The sequence below is a fragment of the Alexandromys fortis genome, unplaced genomic scaffold (assembly GCF_014885135.2).
Source record: "Alexandromys fortis isolate MF-2015 unplaced genomic scaffold, M_Fortis_MF-2015_v1.1 scaffold_284, whole genome shotgun sequence".
NCBI classification, from domain to species: Eukaryota; Metazoa; Chordata; class Mammalia; order Rodentia; family Cricetidae; genus Alexandromys; species Alexandromys fortis.
In genome coordinates this window covers 802,183-827,594 of record NW_026068160.1, presented here as the reverse complement: position 1 = coordinate 827,594, position 25,412 = coordinate 802,183, and the positions used below count along the sequence as shown (strand labels likewise).

The 25,412-nt window shown below is 53.8% G+C and overlaps 1 protein-coding gene across 4 annotated transcripts; it reads right to left on the bottom strand.

Annotated features, from left to right (window-relative positions):
* Window positions 1–1,326: 1,326 nt before the first annotated feature.
* Klhl26 (kelch like family member 26) lies at window positions 1,327–25,412 on the bottom strand. 4 transcript variants are annotated; one of them, XM_050127742.1, is made up of 4 exons: window positions 25,287–25,375; window positions 9,844–9,945; window positions 6,169–6,351; window positions 1,327–4,162 (listed from the first exon to the last, which is right to left on the bottom strand). In XM_050127742.1, the coding sequence occupies exons 1-4, from the start codon at window positions 25,340–25,342 to the stop codon at window positions 2,581–2,583; spliced, it is 1,923 nt and encodes a 640-aa protein (XP_049983699.1). In that variant the 5' UTR covers window positions 25,343–25,375; the 3' UTR covers window positions 1,327–2,580. The 4 variants fall into 4 exon arrangements, with proteins under 4 accessions (XP_049983699.1, XP_049983700.1, XP_049983702.1 ...); XM_050127743.1 differs by lacking the exon at window positions 9,844–9,945 and having other exon boundaries at window positions 25,287–25,403; XM_050127745.1 differs by lacking the exon at window positions 9,844–9,945 and having other exon boundaries at window positions 6,169–6,424; window positions 25,287–25,383.

The following is a 25,412-nucleotide window of genomic DNA, read 5'->3' as shown; positions in this document are numbered from 1 at the left end:
AGAACCCAGGTGTGGAGGGAGGTGCCTGAGGACCTTGGCCAGGCCTTTAGGAGGAAGCAGGAAGCGGTCCAGTGTCCCTAGCTCAGGCAGTTCAGATCCCTAAGACTTTAGGGTAAAAGGCAGAGAGGCCAAGGCAGGGATGCTACCAACCTGCAAGAGGGCATCTGCCGGGTGCTGGAGCTGGGCGTCTGTGTATGTGACGGGGTGGAGACCAGGGGCTCAAATATACTAGGGCTGTCCTTTGCCCCTGAGCCAGCCCCAGCCCCTCACTGGGGATTCTAGGCAGGGGAACTCACCCATGAGACACCCCTAGCCTAGTGGACTTGCCCTTAACCATATGTGAGAGCACGTGTGTGTCTGAAGTGTATACAGACAGAAGCACACGGGTGTGAGAGCACGTGTGTGTCTGAAGTGGTATACAGACAGAAGCACACAAGTTTGGCATGTCCAGTTTAGCTGTGTGCGCTTATGAGTTACTATGTGTCTTTGCATTCAGAGGGAGTGCATGTGTGGTGTGCGCATGCACAGTACAAAGGCGTGTTCCCTTTCTTGGAAGGACACAGACATTTACTGACTGAACATGCAAGTCAGCTTCTGCTAATTAAAAACAGCTTTTTCATGTTTAAAGTTTACAATACGAAAAATAATTTTCCTTCCTTTAGGGGGGGTGGAGTGGGCGCCAAGGAAGGGGCAGGGGCCCCCAAGAACATTCCATAAACTGGCTCAGATGGATCTGCACAACCCTCCCAGTTAGATACGGCAGCGCCCACCCTCTGCAGGAGTCCCTGCCAGTTCATTGGGGACAAGATGTTGTGAGGTGTTATGTGATCTGGGGACTGGTGGCTGGCAGACACCTCACCCTGCCCTCTGCAGGGTCTGTGCTTCTCGCTGGAGGCATTCTCTCTGCAGGAAGCTCAGGTTGGGGGGAGCTGGAATGCCTTGGTGGGTTCTGTTTGGATGCCCCCGGCAGCCTGGCTACTCCCTTCCACACACCAGCTCTATTTTAGTACCCACTGCTGAGGACAAGGGCTGAGGTAGCAGGAAGGAGGTGGAAGGTGGCAGCAGTCTTGAGTATCAGAGACTTGTCCCCAGCTATGGCCCTGTGCTGAGCTGGGGCTCGGAGGAAGAAAACAGGTTGACCGCCCCACCATAGCCTCTGCGACTCATCTGCAGCTGGGGTATATAGCTAAAGACAGAGAAAGGCTTCTGGGGGTGGCAGCTACCTGAAGAGGTCTCTCACCACTTCCCACACACCCTCTCCAGGCTGCCCACCCAGCTCTGGTATCCTGTAGCTCCCTGTTCTGTGGGAGAGGCCGGCAGGCAGGCTGTGGGAACTCAGCACTGGTCGTTTTTATTAAATGAGAGGACTGCTCAGCAGAGTCTGCAGCAGAGGACCGGTGGATTTCTCTTGCAATGAGGGTTGCACAAAGGTAACATCTGTCTGTAGAGAGGGAGACACTTTAAATCACCAAAGAACAAGTCTTTTGTGGAAGACAGTGGACTGCCTTTCTTAAACAAGAGACAAAGCACACAACACGCTGACACACCAAGGTGGGGCTGGTGGGGCTCCTGGAGTGTGGCCATCTGTACCCAGCATGGGAGACAGCACGTTCATTCTCCACAGCCTCAGCTGTGCTTGTAGTCAGATGAAGCCACCCCACCTGACAGACAGGCCACCCCACCTGACTGACAGACAAGGCCACCCCACCTGAAAACAGGGGCCGCCCCACCAGACAGGGGCCACCCCACCTGGGAGACAGAGGCCACCCCACCTGAAAGTTGGGCTTTGGTGTTTCCTGTTGTGGTTTCTGTGGGTTTTGTTGTTCTGAGACAAGGTCTCTCTGTGGCCATGGACGGCATAGTCCCTGCAATAACCCTCCCATCCACCTCCAGAGTACTGGAGCTGGCCACTGCACTCGCTTGACTGGTCTTCTTAAAAAGGTGAACAGCACAGGCAAAGAATGCTGCCATCCCGAATTACCAGGGGACCTCTTGGGGATGCTGGAGTGTGCATGTCACAAGAGTCAGGGGATTGGGGTGAAGATATGTGTCTCTGTATCTGCCACCTGTCACGGTGCCTCCGGGGCACCCTTTGGCTCCAGCGTCCTGAGTGCTGCCCAGGCACCAGGAGAGCTTATCTACAGCGTCTTAAATCACACTCCTTTGATTGTGTATATACGTGTGCCCTGTGCTCACGTGGAGATCAGAGGGAAATTTTAAGAAGTCAGTCTCTTTCTGCCTTGTGGGTCCCAGGACAGAGCTCTGGTTATCGGGCTTGGTGGCAGTGCCTATACCTACTGGACAGCCAGGATTTTAACCGGCCAGGACACAGGGAGGGGCAGTTCCCATTGGGACTTGGGTATTTTGTGTCCACAAGTTTATTTTTGAGTGTGTGGCCAGGACTGAGGGAAATCGAGGCTGAGTCACACAGGACAGCACATTGATGCACCCTGGGCATCGGCTACGTGTTGCCCATAGCTCTGGGACCAGATCTCTCTGCTGTCTCAGGGCTGAAAAGTCGGGGCCCCGAGGGCTGGGGATCCGACACTCATGGGGAATACAGGCAGGCCAGAATCAGAGCTACCTCCCGTGGCCAGCGCGGGGCAGCAGGACAGCGGCACAGGCAATGCCTGCGAAGGACTCAGGGAAGTGTAGGTCTCTCTCCCACTCGTCTGTCTCAGTGTTGTACACCTGCACAATGCCTGTGACGTTGTTCAGCCTCCAATTGTAGCCACCCACAATGTAGATCTTCCTTTCCAGTAGGCAGCAGCCGGCCTCCGACTGCCCGGTGCGCATAGGGGCCACACTGGTCCACTGGTCAGTATCGGGCACGTAGTACTCCACCGCAAGCACATCGAAGCAGTGGTCCACATGGTCCATGCGGCCACCTAGGGCATAGATGCGGCCTGCAGCACCCAGCATAGCGTGCAGCACGCGAGGCTCATGCATAGGTGCCCTGGGCTCCCAACGATCAGCCGCAGGATCGTAGCATTGTACCGCTTTCTTGTCCTCAGCAGAGACACCATAGCCTCCTGAGATGTAGAGGCGACCAGCAGCTGCAGCGCCCGCATGGCCCCAAGTGCGACGCTTGAGCGGGCAAGCAAAGTCCCAGCTGTCACGGCGGGGGCAGTAGCGCTCCACAGAAGCCAGGCTGCCTGCGCGATTGCGGCCACCAGTGGCATACAACAGTCCACCCAGTGCTGTGAGCTGGAACTGCACGCGGCTCTCACGCAGCGCCCTCAGCCGCAGCCAGCGATTGCGCTGCGGGTCGTAGCGGTAGCAGGCGTCCACGGCGCCCTCGCCACTGCGGTGCTGCAGGTGCTGGCCACCTGCCACGTACACGAAGTTATCAAGTACAGCCACGCCTGCATGGCTGCAGCCTAGCTCCATCTCCGTGAGCTCACGGAAGTGGCGGGCCCCAGGCTCAGGCAGCTGAAATACCTTGCTGCTGACTGCTCGGTCACTGTCGGTATAGGGTGTGCCTCCGAAGGCCACTAGGGATGTTACATCCGAGCGTACAGCCGTTCGTGGCGACTGCATGTCATGTTGGCGACAAGGCAACACATGGTAGCTGAAGGCCTCCAGCAGATATTGGCGACACAGGGCATCGTCCAGCATGACGTCGAGCGTCTGCACGCTGTCCACCAGCTCAGCCGGCTGCATGAGCGGGAAGCGCACATGGCGCAGCACGAGGCTGGCACGGGCACGGCGGGCGGGATCATGCTGCAGCCAGCGCACAGCAGCGCGGAACAGGTCGATCTCGGTGCAGCTCTGCAGCCGGTTGCTTTGCAGGAAAAAGACAAGGCGCTCGAGTGGCAGGCGCAGGAAGTCCTCCTCAGCGGCAATCTGCAGGAAGTGGCGGAACGTGAAGGCATCCACCGACTCTCGCAGCGATGCCAGGCTGAAGGTGGTAGCCATCTGTCCAATGTGCAGGCATGTCTCCACACTCATGGCGGCTTTCAGAAAGTCCTCGCACAGCTCCACCACCGGCAGCATCTGCAGGAACACAGCGGCGCCCAGCACATCCTGCACGCAGTCCAGGTCCAACGTCACCTCCGCACTGTAGGCGAAGTCAATGATGTGGCGCAGGCCTCGTGCAGACACACCGTGCAGCTGGATGATCGCCTGGCTGGCCTCGCGCATGCCACCGGTGAACATGGCCCTGAAGGTGGCAACACACCTGTGAGCAGGGCTGGCAGTGCACCCAAGCTATGTTCTGCCCTCATCCACCCTGCGTAGCAGCAGGGAAGCCAGCCATTACTGCTGGCACCTCTGCAAGGGCCCCCCAACCCCCAAGGCCGGCCAGTGGGTCTCTTGAAGAGACACCAGTTGCAGATCTGCAGCTACTTGTTGCCCGTGAGTTCCAGAGACAGTGCCAGCCTGTTCTTTCCACCACTACAAGAATCCGGGGTCTCTTCACTGACTCCCTGCAGGCAAGATAACTTCCCGTTCCCCCGTTCTAGGTCCCAAGGGCATTACTCTGTCCATTACTGCTGTCTTCAGGGAAAGCTCTGGAGATCTGACCAGAGTCAGCTCAGTCCCCAGCCTGCGTGAGACCTCTATCAGGGTCTCTGGAGTCAGGCAGCAGCTGGTAAGACGAAGCAGACTCATACACGCGGGCTCTGGGAAGGCCTGGGGTCAAGTCTCAGCTCCCAGCAGGAAGCAGATCTGTCATTCCTGTCACTTCAGAGCAGCCCTCACAACTGTGGCAGGCTTTCCTGATAGCTCTCTCATCAAAGATGATGTCAACCCACAGTGAGCTTCATGCAGCCCAGCTCAGGTCACACCAGGAGGGAGGCCGTGGGTGCCATGGAGGGGATGCCACCTAATGGCACCGTTCTGTGGGTCAGCACCCAGGGCCCTCCTGCAGCCACGAGGAACAGCTCCCAGACCCGACCTCGGCCTGGCCCTCAAGAGTCCCCACCAGTCCTTGGACACTTCAGTGAGAAAAGAGGCCAGACCAGACGACAGGATAGAGTTTTGCCTTTTAAGGCCTCGCGGGCTACACTGCCAGAGCGGGGGTGCCTTTAAAAGGCATGGCTGGCTGGGCCGCCCACCCGCCCCCAAATCCACAGTAAAAATAGCATCGATGCCCCAGTTGGCTTGCCTGCAGCAGATCCCCAGAATGGCCTCGCTGAGTCCCAGGGAGAGCCGCTGGGCCTAGAGGGACATGCAGCCCAATATACACCTGGGTGGCAGTGGACCTGGAAGACCTGGCCCTCTTAGAATGGGGGTCACAGCTATTCCTGCTGCCACCCCTGCTGGCAAGGCGCCCTGTAACCAGCCACAGTCCCAGCACAGGGGACAGTAGACATCTGTGTGCCAGTGCAGGCCAGTGAGGCTTGAGGATAGCTCTAGGGCTCAGAGAGCCTCCACATGGATTCCCAGCTCCCATGTCCGGCCAGTCCCTCGGGCAGCAAGGGGTTCATTACGACTTCACCCCTGCTGCGTACACGACGATGTGGAAGCAGTATCAGGAGTTCAGGGGCAACTTAGGTTACACTGTGTGAGGCTAGCCTGGGCTACATGAGATCAATCTCCAGAGAAGAGAGATGGGGGAGGTGTGCAAGCCTGTAGGATTGCTCAGGGGTTAAGGTACTGGCTGCTAAACTGACACTTGAGTTGGAACCCCAGGATGCATACAAGGAAAGAACTGATGCCTGCAAGATGTCCTCCATCCTCCATGTGCACATGTGGAGCACACGTGCACTCACCACACACACACTCACCGTGGAGCACGTGTGCACTCACCACACACACCCATGCTCACCATGGAGCACATGTGCACTCACCACACACTCACACGCTCACCATGGAGTACGTGTGCACTCATCACACACGCACGCACACGCTCATCGTGGAGCACGTGTGCACTCACCACACACGAAATTGAAACAAAGACTTAAAAAAAGAGAGGGGACCTAAGGGTTTAGTTTGATGTCAGAGTGCTTACCCAGCATGCACCAGGGCTGAAAAATAAAAAAGCAGAGGTCAGGTGTGCTGGCACACTGGTCACCTCAACACCAGAGATGGGAAAGGGTACTGTGCTTTTGAGGCTAATTCAAGCTACAAAGTAAAACACTATCTTTAAAACAAGGCGGTGGTTGCCACATAGGTCCCCGCATAGGAGGCAGAAGTGTGAATTCAAGTCCCCAGGGCCAGGCTTACCTAAAGTAGTCACTGCAGGCTGCCAGGACCACCTTGTGTGCATGGAAGGCTTCGCTGTTGACAGTGAGGACCACATCGAGCAGTTGGCCCTGTGCACGGAGGGCGGCCAGGCCCTGAAGCAGGCCGGTGCTGTGGCCAGCTGCAGAGAAGGTGCACTTGAGGGCCCCACTCCTGTCAGCCAGGCTGCAAGGACAGCAGAGGAGGCATGGCTCAGAGACACACACAAGGACATGGAGCACACGTGAAACTGTAGTACCTAGGGACAGAAGCAGTCGGAACAGAGTCCCACATGGGAGGATGCAGGCTAGCCAGCACAGGAAGTTGAAGGGAAAGACACCATTAAACACACAAGGGTCTCCTTGTGGGGTAATAAAAAAGCCTCAAAACCAGGCAGAGATCAAACCTGTGTCATTTGGGAAACAATGTGAGACTGCCTACCTGAAAACAGGTTGCTCCTAAGGCAAGGCTGAGGGGTGGAGCCCCTGCCTAGAATCCCCAGTGAGGGGCTGTGGGCGTGGCTGAGGGCATGGCTGAACACTTCCTTCAGCACTCTGGAAGTGGAGGGGGGGGGGCGGATCAGAAGCTGAAGGTCATCTTCAGCTACAGAGTGAGCTTTATGGCAGCCTGGGCTGTGTGAGAACCTATTTCATAAACACAAATAGGTGGAATGCAATGGGAGGCAGAGGCAGGAGGATCTCTGTGAGTTCAAGGCCAGCCTGGTCTACAGAGTGAGTTCCAGGACAGTCAGGGCTTCACAGAAAGACTGTCTAAAACGAAACAAGGAAAGTCAAAAGACAAGCATATCCTCATGCCCATCTGTCCTCATTTCCCTGACTCAATTCACTCCCTGTCCAGCCTCCACCAGCCTCTGTTGTTCCCTTTGGATACTCTTTGCTGAAGCTCTGTACATAACACCCCCCTCGGAGCACAGGAGGGGGCAGTGCTGCTGAGAGCCTCCATCAAGCCTCCCCAAGCCACATCCCCACAGGACCAGTCACCCTCCACCCTCCCCCTGCTGAGCTTGCTCTCCCTCTGAGAGTGCTACCCCTCTCTCAGGATTACCAGCCCTTTAGGACCTGCCCTTCAATTCTTGGGCCAGGAATGTGGGGCACTGGGCTTTCCAAGAAATGAGGGAAGGACCCCCACCCACCAGCCCCCAAATACGGAGCTTTCAGAGCTGGATGCTATTCCAGCTGCACAGGGCACCTGACCCCATTATCCCTGCCAGCTACCCAATTTGGTGGGTAGGGCTGGGCACTGCCACGGTTGATAAGGCCTGTGCTACGGAGAGGTACAGGCTGCCCTGGGGAGGAAGTCATGAGTCCTTAGGATGGCAGGAAAGCCCAGGATCAGCACTTAATGCCAAAATCTTGGGGAGGGAAGGGGTCCAGGTAGAACAGAGACCTTGGCTTGCTGTGTGGGTCTCCTGGGCCAGGTAGAAGGTGCCAATCTCTGCACTCACCACTGTCTTCTTCAATAGTAACAGCATTCTGACCAGGCTAATGTGGCAGTCTGAGCCCCACTCTCTGGTTCACGAACCCCCAGTAAGACCTGGGATGCTTAGGACTGACCACATCCCTCAGGAGCCTGCAAGGTCTGGGGAAACTGAGACACTCAGTGGACATGTACAGTGTGCAACAATGCCAAAGGTCAGCAAAGCACAGAGGCCCAGCTTCCTGCCCCAGCTCAGAGCTGTGAGGAGGCTGCTGGGGCTGGGGTCTGTGTCTGCAGAGCCCCTGAGAGCCCGTGGCTTGCCTGAGCCTATCCGATGCAGTGCAGTGTAGGCCTGGGTCAGGGCAGAAGCCACAGACCGATAGCCAGGCTCAGATTCACTGTGGGGAGGTGTCCCTGTGCAGCCTCCCTCCTGGGGGGTGGGTAGTTAAAATACTCTCCTGTCTTCCATGCCCATGGGGTTCTGAGGCAGGAGGATTGCTACAAGTTCAAGACCATCCTGAGCTGAGTAAGACCCTGTCTCATAAAATGGAATAAAAGGCTATGATGGCTCAGTGGGTGACGGCGTCAAGCTCGACCCTTGGAAGCCACAAGATATTGAGGTCAGATTCATGAGGTTGCCCTCTGACCTCCACACACAGGTACTCATTTCCCCCAAATAAACGTAAAAAACAATAAGACACCAGAGTGTCCCAGCTGCAGGGACCCTGGCTCTGTATGTTGAGGGCTGGTACACATGCCATCTTCCACTATGGTCCCCAGAGTCACCCACAGCTGCAGGCTGAAGCCCATCAGCTATGAAATGTAGCCTTGAGGGTCACCAGTAGCAGCGTATTAGCCCTCCCGGGGCACCTGTGTGCGTGGGCTGGAGCAGGCCACACCCAGAGGTTACCAGTCCTCTTCTCACCCTGCACCGTGCACACACGTGACCTGACTTGTGAGTTCACAGGCTTTAGGAAGAGCAAGGGGAAACAGACACGTGCACACCCCAGATAAATGGTCTGGGAGGGGCAGATGTCCCCTGGGGGCCACAGTGTAGCTATTGTCCCGCTGGCAGGGCGCTAGAATCAAAGGACAGGTGGTGCAGCAGGTAAAGGTGCTGTGGCCTGAGGACCCGAGTTCTGTCCCTGAGCTCACAGAGTGGCAGGAGAGCTGGCGCCCACAGGGTGTCTCTGACCTCCACAGTCACTATGGTACATGCCCAGTCCCCAAACATGGATAAGTGCAATAATAGGTTTTTTGGAGGGGGGGCTAGAGACGGGGGTTCTCTGGGTAGCCCTGGCTGTCCTGGAACTTGCTCTGTAGACCAGGTTGGCCTCTGATTCTCAGAGATCTGCCTGTCTCTGCCTCTGCCTCCTGAGTGCAGGATTAAAGTGTGCCACCACCACCCGGCTACTAATAATTTCTTAGAAGATCAGTGAGCATATAAAGTATGTGGCACAAGCCCTCTCTGACATACTGGCTCAGTTTTCCTGAGCTCTCAAGGGAGCAAGGTCCTCTGGAGTCACCATGCAGCTCCACAACCCACAGCCCACAGCCCCTGGGGGGGACAGACAAAAAGCCAATGGCAAAGACTTCTACAGTAATGTAAGGACTTTCTTAGTTCAAGGAGAGGGGACAGAAGACTGTGCACCAGGTGTGCTGCACTGATTGGAGCGTGTGTCCTTTGGACACTGGGCTACTGTGATTCTCCATATGTAAAAAGTGTCATGAAATTAATACAAAGCCTGCATTCTGATGAAAGGTGCTTGTGGCTGGAGAGATAGCTCAACGCTTGAGTACTTGCAAGTCTGGCAAACCCAAGGTCAAGTCTCAACACTCATCCTAACTGGCTCATAACCAAGCACCTGTAGCTCCAGTCCAAGGGGATCCTGTGCTTTCTTTTTGCCTCCACGGGTACCTATATACATGTGGCATGCACTCACACACACATATTATATACATAAATAAAAGTTTAAAATGCAGGGGTTGGAGGGATTGCTCAGTGGCTAACAGCGATGGCTGGTGCTCTTGCAGAAGACACAGGTTCAGTTCCCAGCACCACACAGAGGTTCACAACCATCTGTAACTCCAGTTCCTGGGGATCTGACACCCTCCTCTGGACTTCACAGGCACTGAACACATGTACACTGACTTTCAGGCATGCCAAACACATATATATCCATCAATAAATAAATGAATAAGTGGGGCCGGAGAGATGGCTCCGAGGTTAAGAGCACTGACCGCTCTTCCAGAGGTCCTGAGTTCAATCCCCAGCAGCCACATGGTGGCTCACAGTCATCTGTAATTTGATCTGGTTCCCTCTTCAGGCCTGCAGACCGAACACTGAATAAATAATAAATAAAGAAATTTTTAAAAATTAAAAAATAAATGAATGAGCAAATAAAGGATGAAGCAGAGGTTGGGAGCCGAGGGCTAACAGGAAAGGAAGTAGAGCCCTGAGAGGGCACTGGGTGCCAGCAGGAGCTCAGGCCTAAACAGGGCCACACTAAGTCTTCCCACCTACAAAGGGATGTCACTTGGAACCTGTGACAAATGAAACAAATGGAACCTGCAACCCCACGGACAACAAAACTCACATACTTACGTTCCTACGTCATGATGCATCTATGTGGAACCCCTAACCTACTTTTCGTCATCTCCACGCGACACCACACCTAGTGAAATCTGCATGCGGTTTGTGCAGCTGTCACCGTGCACTTAGTGAGGACTAACAAGGCAGGAGTGCCCAAAGTGTCGACATCCTTCTCGCCCAGGGCTGGACCGTGCACTAGGGGCATAATAGTCACAGGACTGAGCACAGCCTTGACTGGCAACACAGGCAGGGACTACCACAGTCGTCCTGGTAAACAGACATGCTGTCACCGCCTTCAGAATGGCTTCTGTCTCTGCTCTGAGATTAGCACTGCTCGGCCATGGCCACAAAGCTGGGCAGCAGTTAATGCAGAGGCTCGGTCAAAGTACAGAGAACAAGAAACTGGGTGCTCAGCCATAGACAGGACATCGACACTCCACACTCTCTAGACTTAGGGAACATTGGAAGGGGATGGGGCAGAGAACATGTGAGAGCAGAGGATGGGAGAACTGAAGGGCTGTCCCCGGGATAGCATGGTGACTGCACTCAGGAACCACTGGGGCCAACAGCTCACCAGCGGGCTCCAGTAACTAGACGCAAATGTGCATACACATAAGGCGGGAGGGGATGGGAAAATTGGGGGGTGCACAAGATCACAACATTATCAAATTATCAAAGATAACTTATTTTATAAAAGAGCCAGGTGGTTGTAGTGCACGCTTTTAATCCCAGCACTTGGAAGGCAGAGGCAGGTGGATCTCTGTGAGTAGCCCGATCTACACAGTGAGTTCCAAAACAGCTAGAGCTGTTACACAGAAAAACCCTGTCTCGAAAAAAAAAAAAAAAAATTAGATAAAAGGTTTTTTAAAAATGGGAAGCCTAGAGCCTGTGTGTGTAACGTGGACCTATTCCTCTTCAAAGGTGGTTGGTTGCCTGCCTTGAGGATATAGGCATAGGGCGGGAAGGTGCTCAGGGCATAGCTGGTGTGAGCCAGCCCATATTCTCACTGGTGAGAATGGCCTGGGTGGGGAAGGAAGGCCCACTGCCTCCTCTCCTGAGTCCTCTGTTGTCACCTTTCTTGAAAACAAAGGTGGGACCCAGAGTTGAGATGACTCCGCAGGTGACATTGCTTGCCACCAACCCTGACAAGCTAACAGTCCCTAGGCTCATAGGACAGAGATGACCCCACAGACTGTCCTCTGACTTCTGCAAGCACACAATGTAAGGTGTGCACATGCACACACAGAGGTAGGAGGAGAAAATTTATGTAATTAATTTGTTTTAAATGGGAACCCAGAGAGGTGATCAGAGTCTAGGTCCCCCGAGGAAATGGATGGGCATGAACCTCAAAAGCAGAGGCAGCAGACATGGCTAGTGGCACCTCTGGTCTTCTGGTCTCTGCAGCTGGTCCGCAGGCATTAGCAAGTCCCTGCCGTGACTACTATGTCCCTCCTGGCTGAGCTGCCCTGTGGTGCTCCCAGCCCTCATCGTGCACAAAAGTATAGCTCAGCCAGAGCAGGGATGACTAATGTCACCTCTGCCAGCACCAGGGCCAGCTCTGGGAGGAGGGACGACCCATTACTCAGAACAATTCTAGACAGTGGGCAGCCACATGGTGGGGCCCCCTGAGCCACTCTGAATCTCCAGACAGCCACTCGAGTCATGGTAGTCGACCCATGAGTCATCAGAGCCAGTGCGTCAGCAACCCTGGACCGGACAGTCTCTAGAGGCCACTTACCACCCACCCTGGCTGCACCTCAGCCTAGATTTGGCCTCAGAGTAGCCTCACATTCCATCTCAGGCCTGGCCCAGCCCCAGCCATCCTGCCATCCCCCTGCCTCCATGTTCCCTCCACTACTGACTGCCGAAGGCACCCAGGCAGAGTGCAAGCCTGTGCTGCACACAGGCTCACACCCAGGCCATCCAGAGTGTGCACAGCCCTGAATAGGTGCATGGCCCTGAGGAAACTACCTGTTTGGGGACCCAGGTATGGGAACCCTACTCTGCAAGGGTTCTCACCTCCAATCCTGTTCTAGGGATAGTGAGTCAGAGCAGGCAGCTAGAGGAAGTGACCACAAGCCCTGCCACACCAACTGTGGCAAGCCACCCTAGTGACTGGAACCTCCAAGAGCACTGAGAGCTGGAAGCTGTCAGGGGACATGGCCTTGAGCTTGTCCCTGAGACCAGCTTTCCAAACCCCAGAATCATTCTCAGAACATCCAGAAACAGTCAAGAACAAAAAGGAATTTCATGGAAACATTTCTTTGGGGTTTAGTAAAATCCGTTCCCACCCCCGCAGAGTGCAGCCCGCCGCCTCACACACCCTGTTCTGACGCCGGTCCCTGCTCCCCCAGCCCGGCCACTTCTACTTTCAAAGCCAATTTCACTTTTATTGTCCATGTGGCTCACTGGAGCAGACACGGCTGGCTGGCTCATGCGCCGGCCGCACACTGCTGCCCCGCCCTTGGTCTTCCAAACATGAGTGGGGGACAGAGCTTCAGGAAACAGTGTAATGTCAGCCTGGCCACCACAAACCAGCAACAGGGCCCTGGAGCATCTTCAAGACCATCCCCGGAGAACCTGGATGGGCAGGGATGAACACAGTGGCGTGTTAGCACTGGGGACATCAGAATCTTGAATGAGGGGAGCCTGGGTTCAGGTTACGTGGAACCTCTCGCCCTGTTCAGCCATCCTCAGACCTTTGCACAGAGCTGGTGCTAGGCTTCCTCAGGGCCCTGTAATCCCATGAGCTAGCAAATGTCCTTCCTTTAAAAAAAGGGAAACTGCTGGGCAGCGGTGGCACTCGCCTTTAATCCCAGCACTCAGGAGACACAAAAAGACAGATCTCTGAGTTCAAGACCAGCTTGGTCTACAGAGTGCATTCCAGGACAACCAAGGCTACAGAGAAACCCTGGCTCAAATAAACGAATGAATGAATGGAAATTGAGGTATACAGACGTCTCCTAGTTTTCAGTACCTCATCTTCCTGTCCACACAGCATTCTGTCACCAACATTCCAGTGGCTCTGGCCCCGACTAACAAGACAGAGGGTGTAGAGCTCTGTGGGGTCCAGCACACCCACCCCATCCTGCTGCCATAGCTACCCAATGTTCCAGCTACAGGATCAACTCACTGTGCTCTGGCATCAGACACGCAAGCCAGTGGCCCCCACTCTCACTCATGCCAGCAAGTCCTCCCCTGGGACGCCATGGCTCCCGGCCCACAGCCTGCTCCCTCCTCCTGCAGTGGCAGCCCTTTTCTTTTGGGCTCACCTCTAGTGGGGCAGAGGGGGTAGGCTTGCTCCAGGATGGCATATGAGAAAAGAAAGCCAGAACTTGGAAGGGGCGAGCAGAAGTCCCTTAAAAGGCCAGCTGAACATGGGGACGTCAGGCTCACCAAGCATCTTTCCCGCTAAAGATTGTGTCTGGGCTGCGCCTGAGGACTGCAAGGGCTCAGGCAAGGCGGGAGTGTGTCCTGGACTGGGAGGCACTTCCTTGAAGAACCAGCACCAGACCCCAAGGACTTCTGGGAGTGAAGGGTGCTGTTCCTAGTGGCCCTGCCCAGCGCCAGTTCAGCCACATGGCAGGGCGAGCCAGAGCCCCTGCCTCCTGGGAAACAAGTGGGGCAGGGACTCCAGGAATGGAGTGCCAGAGGGAGGACATGCCCCACATTTGCCAAACTCAGCAAGGAGGGGTTATGCTCTACAAAACGGCCCGAGGAGGATATGCGGTATTGGCCTTCCATCTTCCTGAGTGTCAAGTCCTCTGTCCACAGCTTGTTATCTGGACCCACAGCTGGATCACAATACTTGGTGTCACCATAAGAATGCCCTCCACACAGGGACACACACTCGGGAGGCGGAGTGGGACGTGCAGTCCTGACTGGCTCACTCGCGGTCCGGGAACAGTTCAGGTCCTAGCTCCCACAGCCTGACAGGCAGGTGCAGAAAGTCACTGAGATGCTGCTGGGAGGTTCCAGGTTCCAGAGCTGGCCCACTCCCCACAGCCAGGTTGAGTTGGGGCAAAGCTCCGGAGCCAGAGGGGGCAGAGCACCCAACTTCACCCCAGAGGGAGAAATGCAATGGACCCCCACTAGGCACTCCATCACCTCATGAGGAATGGAGGCCTCTGCAGACAAGGGAAGAGCCTGCCAATCACCTGCTCCCTGCAGAACTTCATCTGTCTGCTCCTAGCCTGGCTGATGTCCACCCCACAGTGAAGGAGCTGAGCAATGTTAGCCCCTTGGACAGTGGGTGGCAAGGCAGATGGGTGGGTGGGTGGGTTGGAAGGTCTGTGTACCCGTTTCTAAGCATGGCCTTAACACCCTCACATATTAGCAGGTGGTCAGCTCCCCTACCCACAGCTGCTTACAGTGAGCCCTGCTACTCCATCTCCAGATGTAGTCAGTCTTCGCGCCCCTCATAGTTCAGAGAAGTGCCTTGCCAAGGGCCAGTCTCTGGAACCCTCTCCCACTACCCCATCTGGGGTGGAAGACAGCAACAAGCTGGTTGCCCTTGGCAGCAGAGATGAGGCACCAGGCCACTCAGGCCAGAACCAGCCTGGCAGCTCAGCCCAGGACCTGGCTACAATTCAGCAGCCAATATCTCCATTTTGCAGATAGATGTCTAAATCAGCTCTTTCCCACTCAACCTCCTCTCCTACACACTTTCCTGTGGTGGGGACCCCAGCCCACTATCCTCTGCCCAGGAGGATCAGGTAGACTCACTCCTTGACTGGCCAACAAAAGTGTCCTGGAACCCTGACCACTGTGATTGATGAGATGAGGGAGTGGTCCACCTGAGCCAATCAGAACCTTCCTAGGATGGCTGGATTCCTCCTTCCTTTCTTTTTTGCCCCAAGACAAGGTGTCACTGTAGCCCTGGATGTCCCGGAACTCTGTTCTGCAGACCAGGCTGGCCTTGAACTCAGAGATCAGCCTGCCTCTGCTTCCTGAGTGCTAGGATTAAAGGTGCATGCCACCACTGCCTGGCATTACCTGGGACTTCTTAGGTACTTCCAGAAGGAAGTTCTCTTTCCCCTGCAGAGTTGCCAGGTTGGAGGGGTCGCAGAGGGAACACAGTTTCTCTGAGATTCCTCAAGGGTGTGTGTGTGTTTGTGCACACACATGTGCCACGGCATGCATGTGACGATCCTGGGCAGTGCACAACAGCAAGGCCCACCGAGTGCTGAGCCGTCCTGTTGACCAAGAGGGTCGCCTTGGGACAGGTCCTGTCAGGTGCCTTGTTCCATCGCTGTCTACTAGATTCCTCTGTCTTACTGAATCTTGAAGTAGGCTGCAATCAGCCAGCACCAGTGTCCTCTTGTCTATGCTAGGAGGCCAAGCTGACGGCAAGTGGGCAGCAGCTTTGCCAGGACAGCTTGCTCCACTCAGGTCACCAAGAAGCTGCATAAATCCCGACAGGCTGGCAACACTGACCCACGTCCTCCCGGAGTGTTGAAAGCGATGAACAAGGAGTAGAATCTATGCAGTGATTCCTGTGGACCAGGGACATCATCTACCACACACATGGGGACACTGGCACGTGAAGAGGGATACAGACAGGAGGCAGAGCGTGACCAGCAGTTTTCCCACAATGCAGCACACAGCGGCTGCTGAGGTGGGTGGAGAGGCTGCTTGAGGGCCTTAGTGGCTCTTTGGATGCCTGTCACCTGACAGCTACCCCACCCAGCCCAGTTCTGACCATCGGGGTAATGAAAGATTCCAGGAGATTCCACATCTCCGCTCTTGCTCTCTGCTTTCAAGCTGGGCTCAAATTCTCCCGTCCCTTGGAGAGCAGGCTCCGGATATCCAGGCCAGACACCCCGCCCGGTTCCTGGCTTTGACCCCTGTGGAATTTCATGGCTGTGGTGTCAGAAAACATCTTCAGCCTCATCCTTGAGTGAACCCCCCACCTCCACTAGGCCCTTTAAAAGCTGGAAGGTCGCACCCTGCAGGCTGAGAGAGTTCAATTCCAAAAGTACTTACCCTGCAGGAGAAGTTAAAGCTCTGGCTGCTCCTGGACACAGTGGACGCCCAGACCTAAGCAGCTGAGCATGAATGGGGATGCACAGGACACGGGAAGCAGTGCCGGGAAGGGCGGTGCAGAAAGGGCCAGTCCAGGGTTAACAAGTGTTAAGAGAGCCAGTCTGCACAGCTGCACAGCAGCTACCAGAGCAGGGGGGTCCTCCGCCTGGGGACTCTAAGGCCCCCACCTCCACTGCAGGCAGCTGGACTGCTCGGCTGCCTTCACTTCCAGCTAAGAGAAGGCTGTGCAGGGCTGCTCTCCCTGTTGATTCCCTAGACCCTATTTCCAAATAAAGTATGATGCCTCTCGGCCCACTGACACACTGCCAAGGTCCTGGCTGCAGGTGCACATGCCCTAGAAGATATAAAACATGACTGGGCAGTTTAGGGATACAGAGGCCATCAGCAGCTAAGGGCAGGAAGAGGCTCTGCTGTGAGAAGCTGGGAGGCTCAGCGGCACCAGGCAAGCGTGTGATCCTAGAAAGGTTCTTCTGGCCCAAGTTAGAGATGATAATTTATAACCAGGCCAAGGGCTTGGGCAGGGCGGTGGGCAGCGAAGACTCAATGGCTGGGGCTCTCCCTAGGGTAGCTGCTAACTTCTTTTGCATGGAATGGCAGTCTTAGAGCTGGAAGAAGTCTCCCCCTCCCCAAGTTCACTGAGCAGAGAGAGCCCAGGGGCCTTTCTGGAAAAGCCGAGATTATGAGCCCAGGCCCCAAGCCACCTCTGTCTATGAGACCATTGGAGATGGCACAGCTTGCTCCAGGTCAGAGTCTCAGCCTCCCACACACCCTGAAGGCACATCTTCATCTTCCAACTCCCAGCCCCCGGCTTTGTGGAAACCTGAGAGCCTATGGCCCACACCCTGCTCAGTGCATTAGTGCCCAGTGCCACACATTAGTGGCTCCCAAGCCTACTCTGTCCCAGGCCCAGAGGCCTTCAAAAACAGCAGGATCTGAGTGGGCACTGCTCTGACTGTCTTTCTCTGCTGCTTACACCTGGTCTACAGGAGGTCTACACAGGAGGTCAGAGATACCCAGGGATACCCTTAGCGGGTTAGGCGTCAGTTAAACTGAGAAGCAATCTGTGCTGAGAGGAGTTTCCCAATGTCACCCATCCCTACCTCAGGGCTCCACAGTCCCAGGGCTCCCCTATCCCTATGCTCTGGTGAAAAAAAATGACCCAGGTAAAGAAGGGGCCAGCAAACTGTCAGGGCTTCATGCCAACAGGGCACTGGCCCCACTAACAAAATCTTTCTCAGGCCAGGCATAGTAGTACACACCTTTACTCCCAGCACTTGGGAAGCAGGTGGATCTCTGAGTTTGAGGTCAGTTTGGTCTACATGGAGAGTTCCAGGACAATCAGGGCTACATATTGAGACCTTCTTTTAAAAAGAAAAAAAAAAAGCAAAATAAAAAACCTCAAGCCAATCTTTCCAGTAACCATGCCAATGACAAGGAGGTTATTCCTGGTGCTCCCAGCCCGCCACAGTCCAAGCTGCATGTGTCCTGTGTGGCTGTCTACAGCACAGCTCCTACCCTGTGATGGCCACAAAGGCCAGCCAGTCCAGCCCACAGGACACGATGGCTGTGCTCCCAGGTGGTCCTCACTCCTGGTCCACCTGACTACAACATGGTGAATGATGCCCAGGCACTCAAGGAGCCTGTGGAGAAGCAGCAGGCAGGATGACAGGATGGGCAGCATGTCCTATGAGTGGACAACCCTAGTCCCTCCCATGTCTGCATGGCCCCAAAGGGCCAAAGGTATTGGCTTCTAAAGTGGCAATGCCTTGCCTGCTATCCCTCTGTGGGGGCCACAGTGACTCAGAGTCTCCCTAGCATTGGGAAGAACCAGCCTCCTTAGATGGCTTGGCCTTGGTGGGGACATAGAGAACATTTAGAGAAGCCTGGTTCACTGAGCCATGACAAGCATTCTGGCTACCACTTCCCATGTTCCTGTCCTCCAAATGAGGCCAGAGGCCAAGTGGCAGAGTTCTCATGGCCATGTGACATCCGTGTCATTACAGCCCTGGTGGCTCAGACCTCAGTTCCCTCGAGGAGGGGCTGGCTGAGACTCAACCTGGAAGGAGGTCTCTCAAAACAAGTACTCTTTGTTTCCTGGGCCAGGCTTTGGCCTCCTCTCTGCTCGCCACCAGCTTGGTGGCCGTGCTGTCCACTGGGCTTCAACTCAGACATTATGACAGACTCCACTAGGCAACAGAACGGTTTGTTGCTCCCGAGAGACAAGGAAAGGGAAGCAAGGCTGTCCTCCCGCAGTCAAGAGAGAAGTCACAACAGACAAGTTACATAATGGAAGGGGTAGGTATGGGTACAAGGCCCTGAGCTGCGTCAACATGACATGGTAGGGAACACAGATGTCACCCCCAACACAGCCAGCTGACATCAGCCTTCTTAGGCAGGTGAGGTCATGGCTTGACAGGGTGCAGAGCTGTTCCAGAGACGGTGACATAGTCAAGGCCAGTGTCCCTGTTCCTGGGGACTTCAAACTGTCTCCCCAGAAAAACCTGATTCCATGGAGGGACGTGGCCAGGCTGAAAACAGTTGCCCATAGCAGACACTGACCACCCACAAGGCCCTCTGAGAGAGGACAATCACCAATCACACCAGTCACTAGGTGCCACATGAACACTGTCCCATCACTCTGCACAGAACCCCTCTACTGTGCACATAGTCCCATTGGCATGGCACCACCCTACTGGTCTACAATGAAAGGCTCCAATCCCCCAAGACTGAAAAGCCTGCAGCCACAGCTGGGAGCAGGAAGTGGACTATTCCCACTGAGACCAAAGTGTTCTCAATGGTGCTTCCACGGCAGGCCAGCTTCTAAAAAGGAATGCGTATCGGGCAGAGTCTGGCACAGTGTCCCCACAGCTCCCCTGCCCTGCCCTGCCCTGCCCTAACGATGCTGTGGGTAGACACTGCAAGACAGCCCTACAGAGCAGAGCAGACGCTGTCTCCAGCTCTCGCAGAATGGAGCCAGACAAACATCTTTACTTATGAATTACTAGACTCCGGGTGTTAGCTTAGTTTAGTTTACTTCTGGTTTTGCTACTCAGTATAAAACCTGGGCTTGCTGCATCCTAAGCATGCCCTCTACCACTGAGCAGTCCCTCGGGTACATTTCCCTGCCCTTCCCTTTTGTGTCTCTCTCTGAGTTCAGGCAAGCCTGAAATTCACTATGTAGCACAGACTGGCTACATATTTTAACATTTGGGAAGTAACCAACCTTCCCAAATGTTAAAATTACACGTGTCATGACAGTACCACTTTCAGCTGAGACAGTTAGAAACAATGACAACCAACACAAAAATGAGCAAAGTCCACCAGGCGATGACAATACAAATAAAACGGTGACCAGCCACATACTGGAGTATCATTTGATCATGAAACAGTGACCAGCCACATACTGGAGTATCATTTGATCATGAAACAGTGACCAGCCACATACTGGAGTATCATTTGATCATGAAAAAGTGACCAGCCACATACTGGAATATCGTTTGATCGTGAAACGGTGACCAGCCACATGCTAGAATATTATTTGATCATGAAACAAACAAACAAAAACCTCAAGACTAGAAATAGAAGCAAACAGATGACAGTTCTGGGGTACACAGCAAGTCCCTGCTAAGGGAGATGGAGGAGGAAGGGATGGAGGAAAGAAAGGAAAAAGAGGAGGGAGAGGAGAGAGAGGAAGGGAGAGGAGGGGAGGACAGAGGGCAAGGAGAGCGTAGGAATTTTGTCACCTCACACAATCCATCAGTGTGTAATGTCCAGACAGGTAATTCCAAAGAGAGGAAGCAGGGCTGCCAGGCTGGGGAAGGGATATCTCTCTATGGATGCGCTAAACGCCACTGTCTACTGAGAAGGGTAGACTTTATGTTACACAAGTTTTACCTCAAAAGATAAAAACCTAGGTAAGTTTGGTGGCATATACCTGTCATCCCAAAACCACAGAGATGGGGGCAAGGGGATAAGGAATTCAAAGTCAGCCTCAGTTACATATCCAGAGTGAGGGCAGCCTGAGCTACACCACACTGCCTGAAAAAAAACTGAAACAAAACAAAAGCTGAGGGGTTGAAGGTGGCTCAGTCAGAAAAATGCCTGCCACACAAGCACAAGTTTAGATGGCCAGTGCCCATATTAAAAACACAGAAAAACCAGCCAGGCACAGAGCTGCATGCCTGTAACTACAGCACTGGGGAAGAAGACAGTGATCCCATTAGGCAAGCCCAGACTCAGGGACAGACTCTGTCTGAAACAAAACGAACCCTCTCCAGACAATCACCAAAGAGGTAAGGGGATAAAGGAGGACACTTGACACTGACCTCTGACCTGGCACACACATATACTACAAATACACAAACAAACCAAGAAATGATGCCAAGTCTGACAACCTGAGAGAACTGCCACCAACAGTTTTAGCTGCGCCCCCATGGGCATCTGCTTTCTCCCTTGACATATCTAGAACTGGGAACTCCATCAAAAGACTTGTCTGGAGGGGCTGGAGAGGTGGCTCAGAGGTTAAGAGCACTAGCTGCTCTTCCAGAGGTCCTGAGTTCAATCCCCAGCACCCACATGGTGGCTCACAACCATCTATAATAAGATCTGATGCCTTCTTCTAGCATGCAGACATACATTCAGGCAGAACATTGTATATGTAATAAATAAATAAAACTTAAAAAAAAGAAGACTTGTCTGGAGAGATCATACATGTGGGAAGGGAAGCACGGTTATGCTGTTAAATGGGCTTGACACGCCAGGCCCACTGCAAGCTACCCACTGCTGTTTGTGTTTCAGACTAGGGAGGCTGTAAGCTTTGCCTAGAGCAGCTTCTCCCCGCAGTAGGCAGCACTGAGAATAAGAAACGTGGAGTTCTCGGCTCTAGATGGGACATCTATATGATCTTTCCAAGGCCTGGGAACATCATGGACAAGATGGAAACAATCTAAGAGCCAGAGCTGGAGAGAAGGCCCAGTAGATCACAACCCTGTCTGCTCTTCCAGAGGACCTGGGTTTGCTTCCCAGTTGCCACATGGTCACAGCTCCAGTTTCAGAGTCTGACGCCCTTTTATGATCTCGAAGGGCACTGCATGCAGTCTGAGGACTTGAGATAGGATACCTCATGTAATGCATAGACACGCATGCAGGCAAAGTACCCATCTATGAGCCAGGGCTGTGGTACTCAGACTCATAGCGGCTGTCATGGTCAGCACAGACTCCAGGCTCATGAGGCTCCACCTCTGCTGAGGACTGATACCCAGCAAAGGTGGCCGAGGGAGGAAGGAGTGACATTTTCATCAGTGGTGTAGATGCCAGGAAGGGACCCACGGTCCTGTAAACAACCTAATAAAATGCAAGGGTGGAAGGGGACAGGATGGGAGAGCAGGCAAATGTGACCCATTCCACACATCATCATGATGTCCATTACTCATAATTAACACGTCCTAATGAAAACATTTTTCAGTCCAGGCCACAGAGATGGCCCAGCACTCAGGAGGCAGAAGAGGCTGATCTCTATGAGTTCGTGGTCAGTTTGTGCTGATATTTTGTTTGTACTTTAGCAAATAGTTTGCCTGAAGATCAGAGTGCGGAGTAGCCACACTAGTTGGCCACAGAGGCCAGACAGTGGTGGCCTACTACACCTTCAATCCCAATACTCAGGAGATAAAGGCAGATGGATCTCCACGAGTTCAAGGCTACCTTAGGCTACAAGTGATTAAATTAGTCTAAAAGAGAAACAGAGCCAAGTGGTGGCTCACACCTTTAATCCCAGCACTAAGGAGGTAGAGACAGGAGTGATACGGCTAGGGGGAAGGGGACTATAAGGCAGGAGGAGACAGGAGCTCAGGATACGGTCTGAGGTTTCGTAGAGAGGGCATTCAGTCTGAGGACTTGAGATAGGATACCTCATTCAGTCTGAGGATTTTGTAGCAGCAAGAAATAGTGGCTGGCTGCTCTGCTTCTCTGATCTTTCAGTTTTCACCCCTAATATCTGCCTCTGGATTTCTATTAAGACCAACTAGTAGAAATCACACCTCACTGGTCTACAAAGCGAGTTCCAGAACAGCCTGAAACCCTGTCTCAAAAAAACAAAAAGCAAAGCCAGGCGGTGGTGGCGCACACCTTTAATCCCAGCACTTGGGAGGCAGAGGCAGGCGGATCTCTGTGAGTTGGAGACCAGCCTGGTGTCTACAAGAGCTAGTTCCAGGACAGGCTCCAAAAACCACAGAGAAACCCTGTCTCGAAAATCCAAAACCAAAACCAATAAACAAAAAAAAAAAAAAAGAATATCCACAAAGCCCCTTCCCAAAGTTACTAAAGCAGTTAGCAATTGTTGCAGGNAAAAAAAAAAAAAAAAAACCCAAACCAAAAAGCAATTAAAAAAAAAAAACAGACTTAAAGTTACTAAAAATAATAAACAAACATGGATTTTGGGGTTGGATGCACACTTTAATAAAATAAAGCCAATAAGCTACTCACTTTGAAAAACATAAACTGCTCATTTAAGAAGAATAAAGAAAGAGGCTGGAGAGATGGCTCACTGAAACCAAGTGCTCAAGCAGAGGGTCCAGGTTCAAGTCCCAGCCACAACATGGTGGTTCACAACCATACATAACTCTAGTTCCAGGAGATCCAGTGCCCTCTTCTGGCCTCTAGTGACACCAGGCATGCCCATGGTGCACAGACATAAATACAGGCAAAACTCTCACACACATAAAATAAATAAATCTCAAAATAATAACTACTGAAGAATAACTGAAAGGAGGGAAGTGGGCTAAGTGAGGTGTGCGCCTGTTCAAAGCCAGCCAGCGCTAAGCAGTAAACGTCGGCCAATGAAGACCTGACGCAAACAGCAACAAGAGAAACCTGGGGCTGGAACCAGCTTAGCAGTGAAGGTCCAGGAGACCCAAGTTCGGTTCCCAGCACCCACAACAGGCAGCTCACAGACACAGCTCCTCATCAGGCCCAATCTTCTGGATCCACCTGGATGTACTCTCAGACACACACACACACACACAGATACACATGCATGAACTATAAAAATAAATCTTTTAAAAAGTTGGCCCCTGTGATCTGATTAGCTGCCCCCTCTTACCCCAGTGTCCCCATGCACCCCACTGCAGGCCTCCAGTCCCCAGCAGCTGTCACTCTTCTGGGTGCATGTGTCCTCGGCTCCTGTGCAGTCCCTGGCTGTGCTCTGAGCCCACATCGGAGCCCCCAGGTGCCAATTAGCACCTCCTCTTGGTAGCAGTAACCCTCTGGTCACAATGTGGACTCATGTCCACAGACCACCAGGCCTTTCCCTGCCCAGAGCCCTCACGTGAGGACCAACTTTATATCCATGTTCACATGGACCAGCGCTCCTAGCTCCTACATCCATGTTCAGACGGACCAGCGCTCCTGGCTCCTACACTCACAAGCCAGTGATAGCCTGAATTTCCTTCTTGGCCTCACAAGGATAGTTCATCGCTCTGGTCAGTGTGAAAATGTAGGCAGTGAGTACTCCTAAGAAAACTCCTAAGTCAGATGCTCTTTCCTTCAGATTCCAGATCAATTCACAAATGAATATAAATGCAGGCAGTGTACTACAGCAGATAAGTTTGCTAGTTCAAGGCCAGCAGTGCTACACAATGAAAAACACTGTCTCAAAAACGGGTGTGGGAACTGGATGGTGGTGGCACGCGCCTTTAATCCCAGCACTCAGAAGGCAGAGACAGGTAGGTCCCTGTGAGTTGGAGGCTAGCCTGGTCTACAGGGTGAGTTCCCGCCTTTAATCCCAGGACTCCAGAGGCAGAGACAGATGGATCTCTGTGAGTTCGAGGCCAGCCTGGTCTACATGAGCTAGTTCCAGGACAGGCTCCAAAGCCACAGAGAAACCCTGTCTCGAAAAACAAAACAAAAAGAAAGAAAGAAATTCTTGCTGGGCAGTGGCAGCGCATGCCTTTAATTCCAGCATGTGGAAGGCAGAGGTAGGTGGATCTCTGTGAGTTCAAAACCAGCCTGGTCTACAAAGTGAGTTCCAGAACAGGCTCTAAAGCTACAGGAACAACGAGAGAGAGAGAGAGAGAGAGAGAGAGAGAGAGAGAGAGAGAGAGAGAGAGAGAGAGAGAGAATTCTGAACCCACCTCAGGATTTGACCAGGGAAAAAAGGTAACCCCATTGGACCAAAGGATTGAATTTGGCCCCTGTATCTGAGGGCAAGACCTCTAATCCAATCCTTTAGCCTAGCCGGGCGATGGTGGCGCACGCCTTTAATCCCAGCACTCGGGAGGCAGAGGCAGGCGGATCTCTGTGAGTTCGAGACCAGCCTGGTCTACAGAGCTAGTCCCAGGACAGGCTCCAAAGCCACAGAGAAACCCCGTCTCGAAAAACCAAAGAACAAACAAACAATCCTTTAGCCTGAGGTGAGGGGAATTTGAACCCAATGTGGAAGAGGTCTCAAAGAAAGATTTTATGCACTCAAGACCCTTTCGCCTCTCTCACAGTGCTCAAACTCTTCAAACACACTCCCATCTCTCACAACCCCTGGAACTTCCCGGCCATCAGGACCTACTGAGGCCCCAAAGGCAGCCTTAAATGTCCCCTCCAACATGCCCAAGCCTTGTCCACCTACCAAGTTCCTAGACAGTTCTCTGCCAATCAGGACCTGTTGAGGTCTCCTAGTGACCTCAGTGTCTCCCCAGGCATTCCCAGGCTCCCAGGTGACTGGCCTCAATGTCCCCCTCCAGATATACCCAGGCCTCTTATTCCCTGCCAGGCCCCTAGACGGCTCCCTGTCCATCAGGACCAGTGGAGGTCGCCAGGTGGTTTCAGGGGACCCCTGCCAGGTCCGGGGGTCCTTGCACAGCCTCCCATATTACCTTCCCAGGCCCCCTCCAGCCTCCGGCTCCGCAGCCCACAGGAAGCTCGGCCTCAGCTTGCTTTAAGGCGCGTGCGCTTGCTCAGGACCGTGGCAGCCGGGATCCCGGGACGCTCACGCCCTGGCGGGCCCAGGACAACGCCGCCCCGGCCAAGAGGTGCGCGCCCATGGAGGCGCGGGACTCACCTGCTCGAGCGCTCAGGGCTCTGGCCGGAGCCACTGGCGCCGCCGGACTCCGCCATCTTCCACCGCGCACCCGACCCAGAGGGCCGTGCGCCGACCCGGAGACCGAGGCCCGGGCAGCGGGCGGGG

Excerpts from the sequence above, each read along its gene's own strand:
- Klhl26 (XM_050127742.1), bottom strand. The coding sequence starts at position 25,342 with ATGGCGGAGTCCGGCGGCGCCAGTGGCTCCGGCCAGAGCCCTGAGCGC. Across the intron at positions 9,946-25,286 it reads AGCCCTGAGCGCTCGAGCAG|TGTTCGGTCTGCAGGCCTGA; the intron begins GTGAGTCCCGCG and ends TTATTTATTCAG. Across the intron at positions 4,163-6,168 it reads GCCTGCAGTGACTACTTTAG|GGCCATGTTCACCGGTGGCA; the intron begins GTAAGCCTGGCC and ends TGCCACCTTCAG.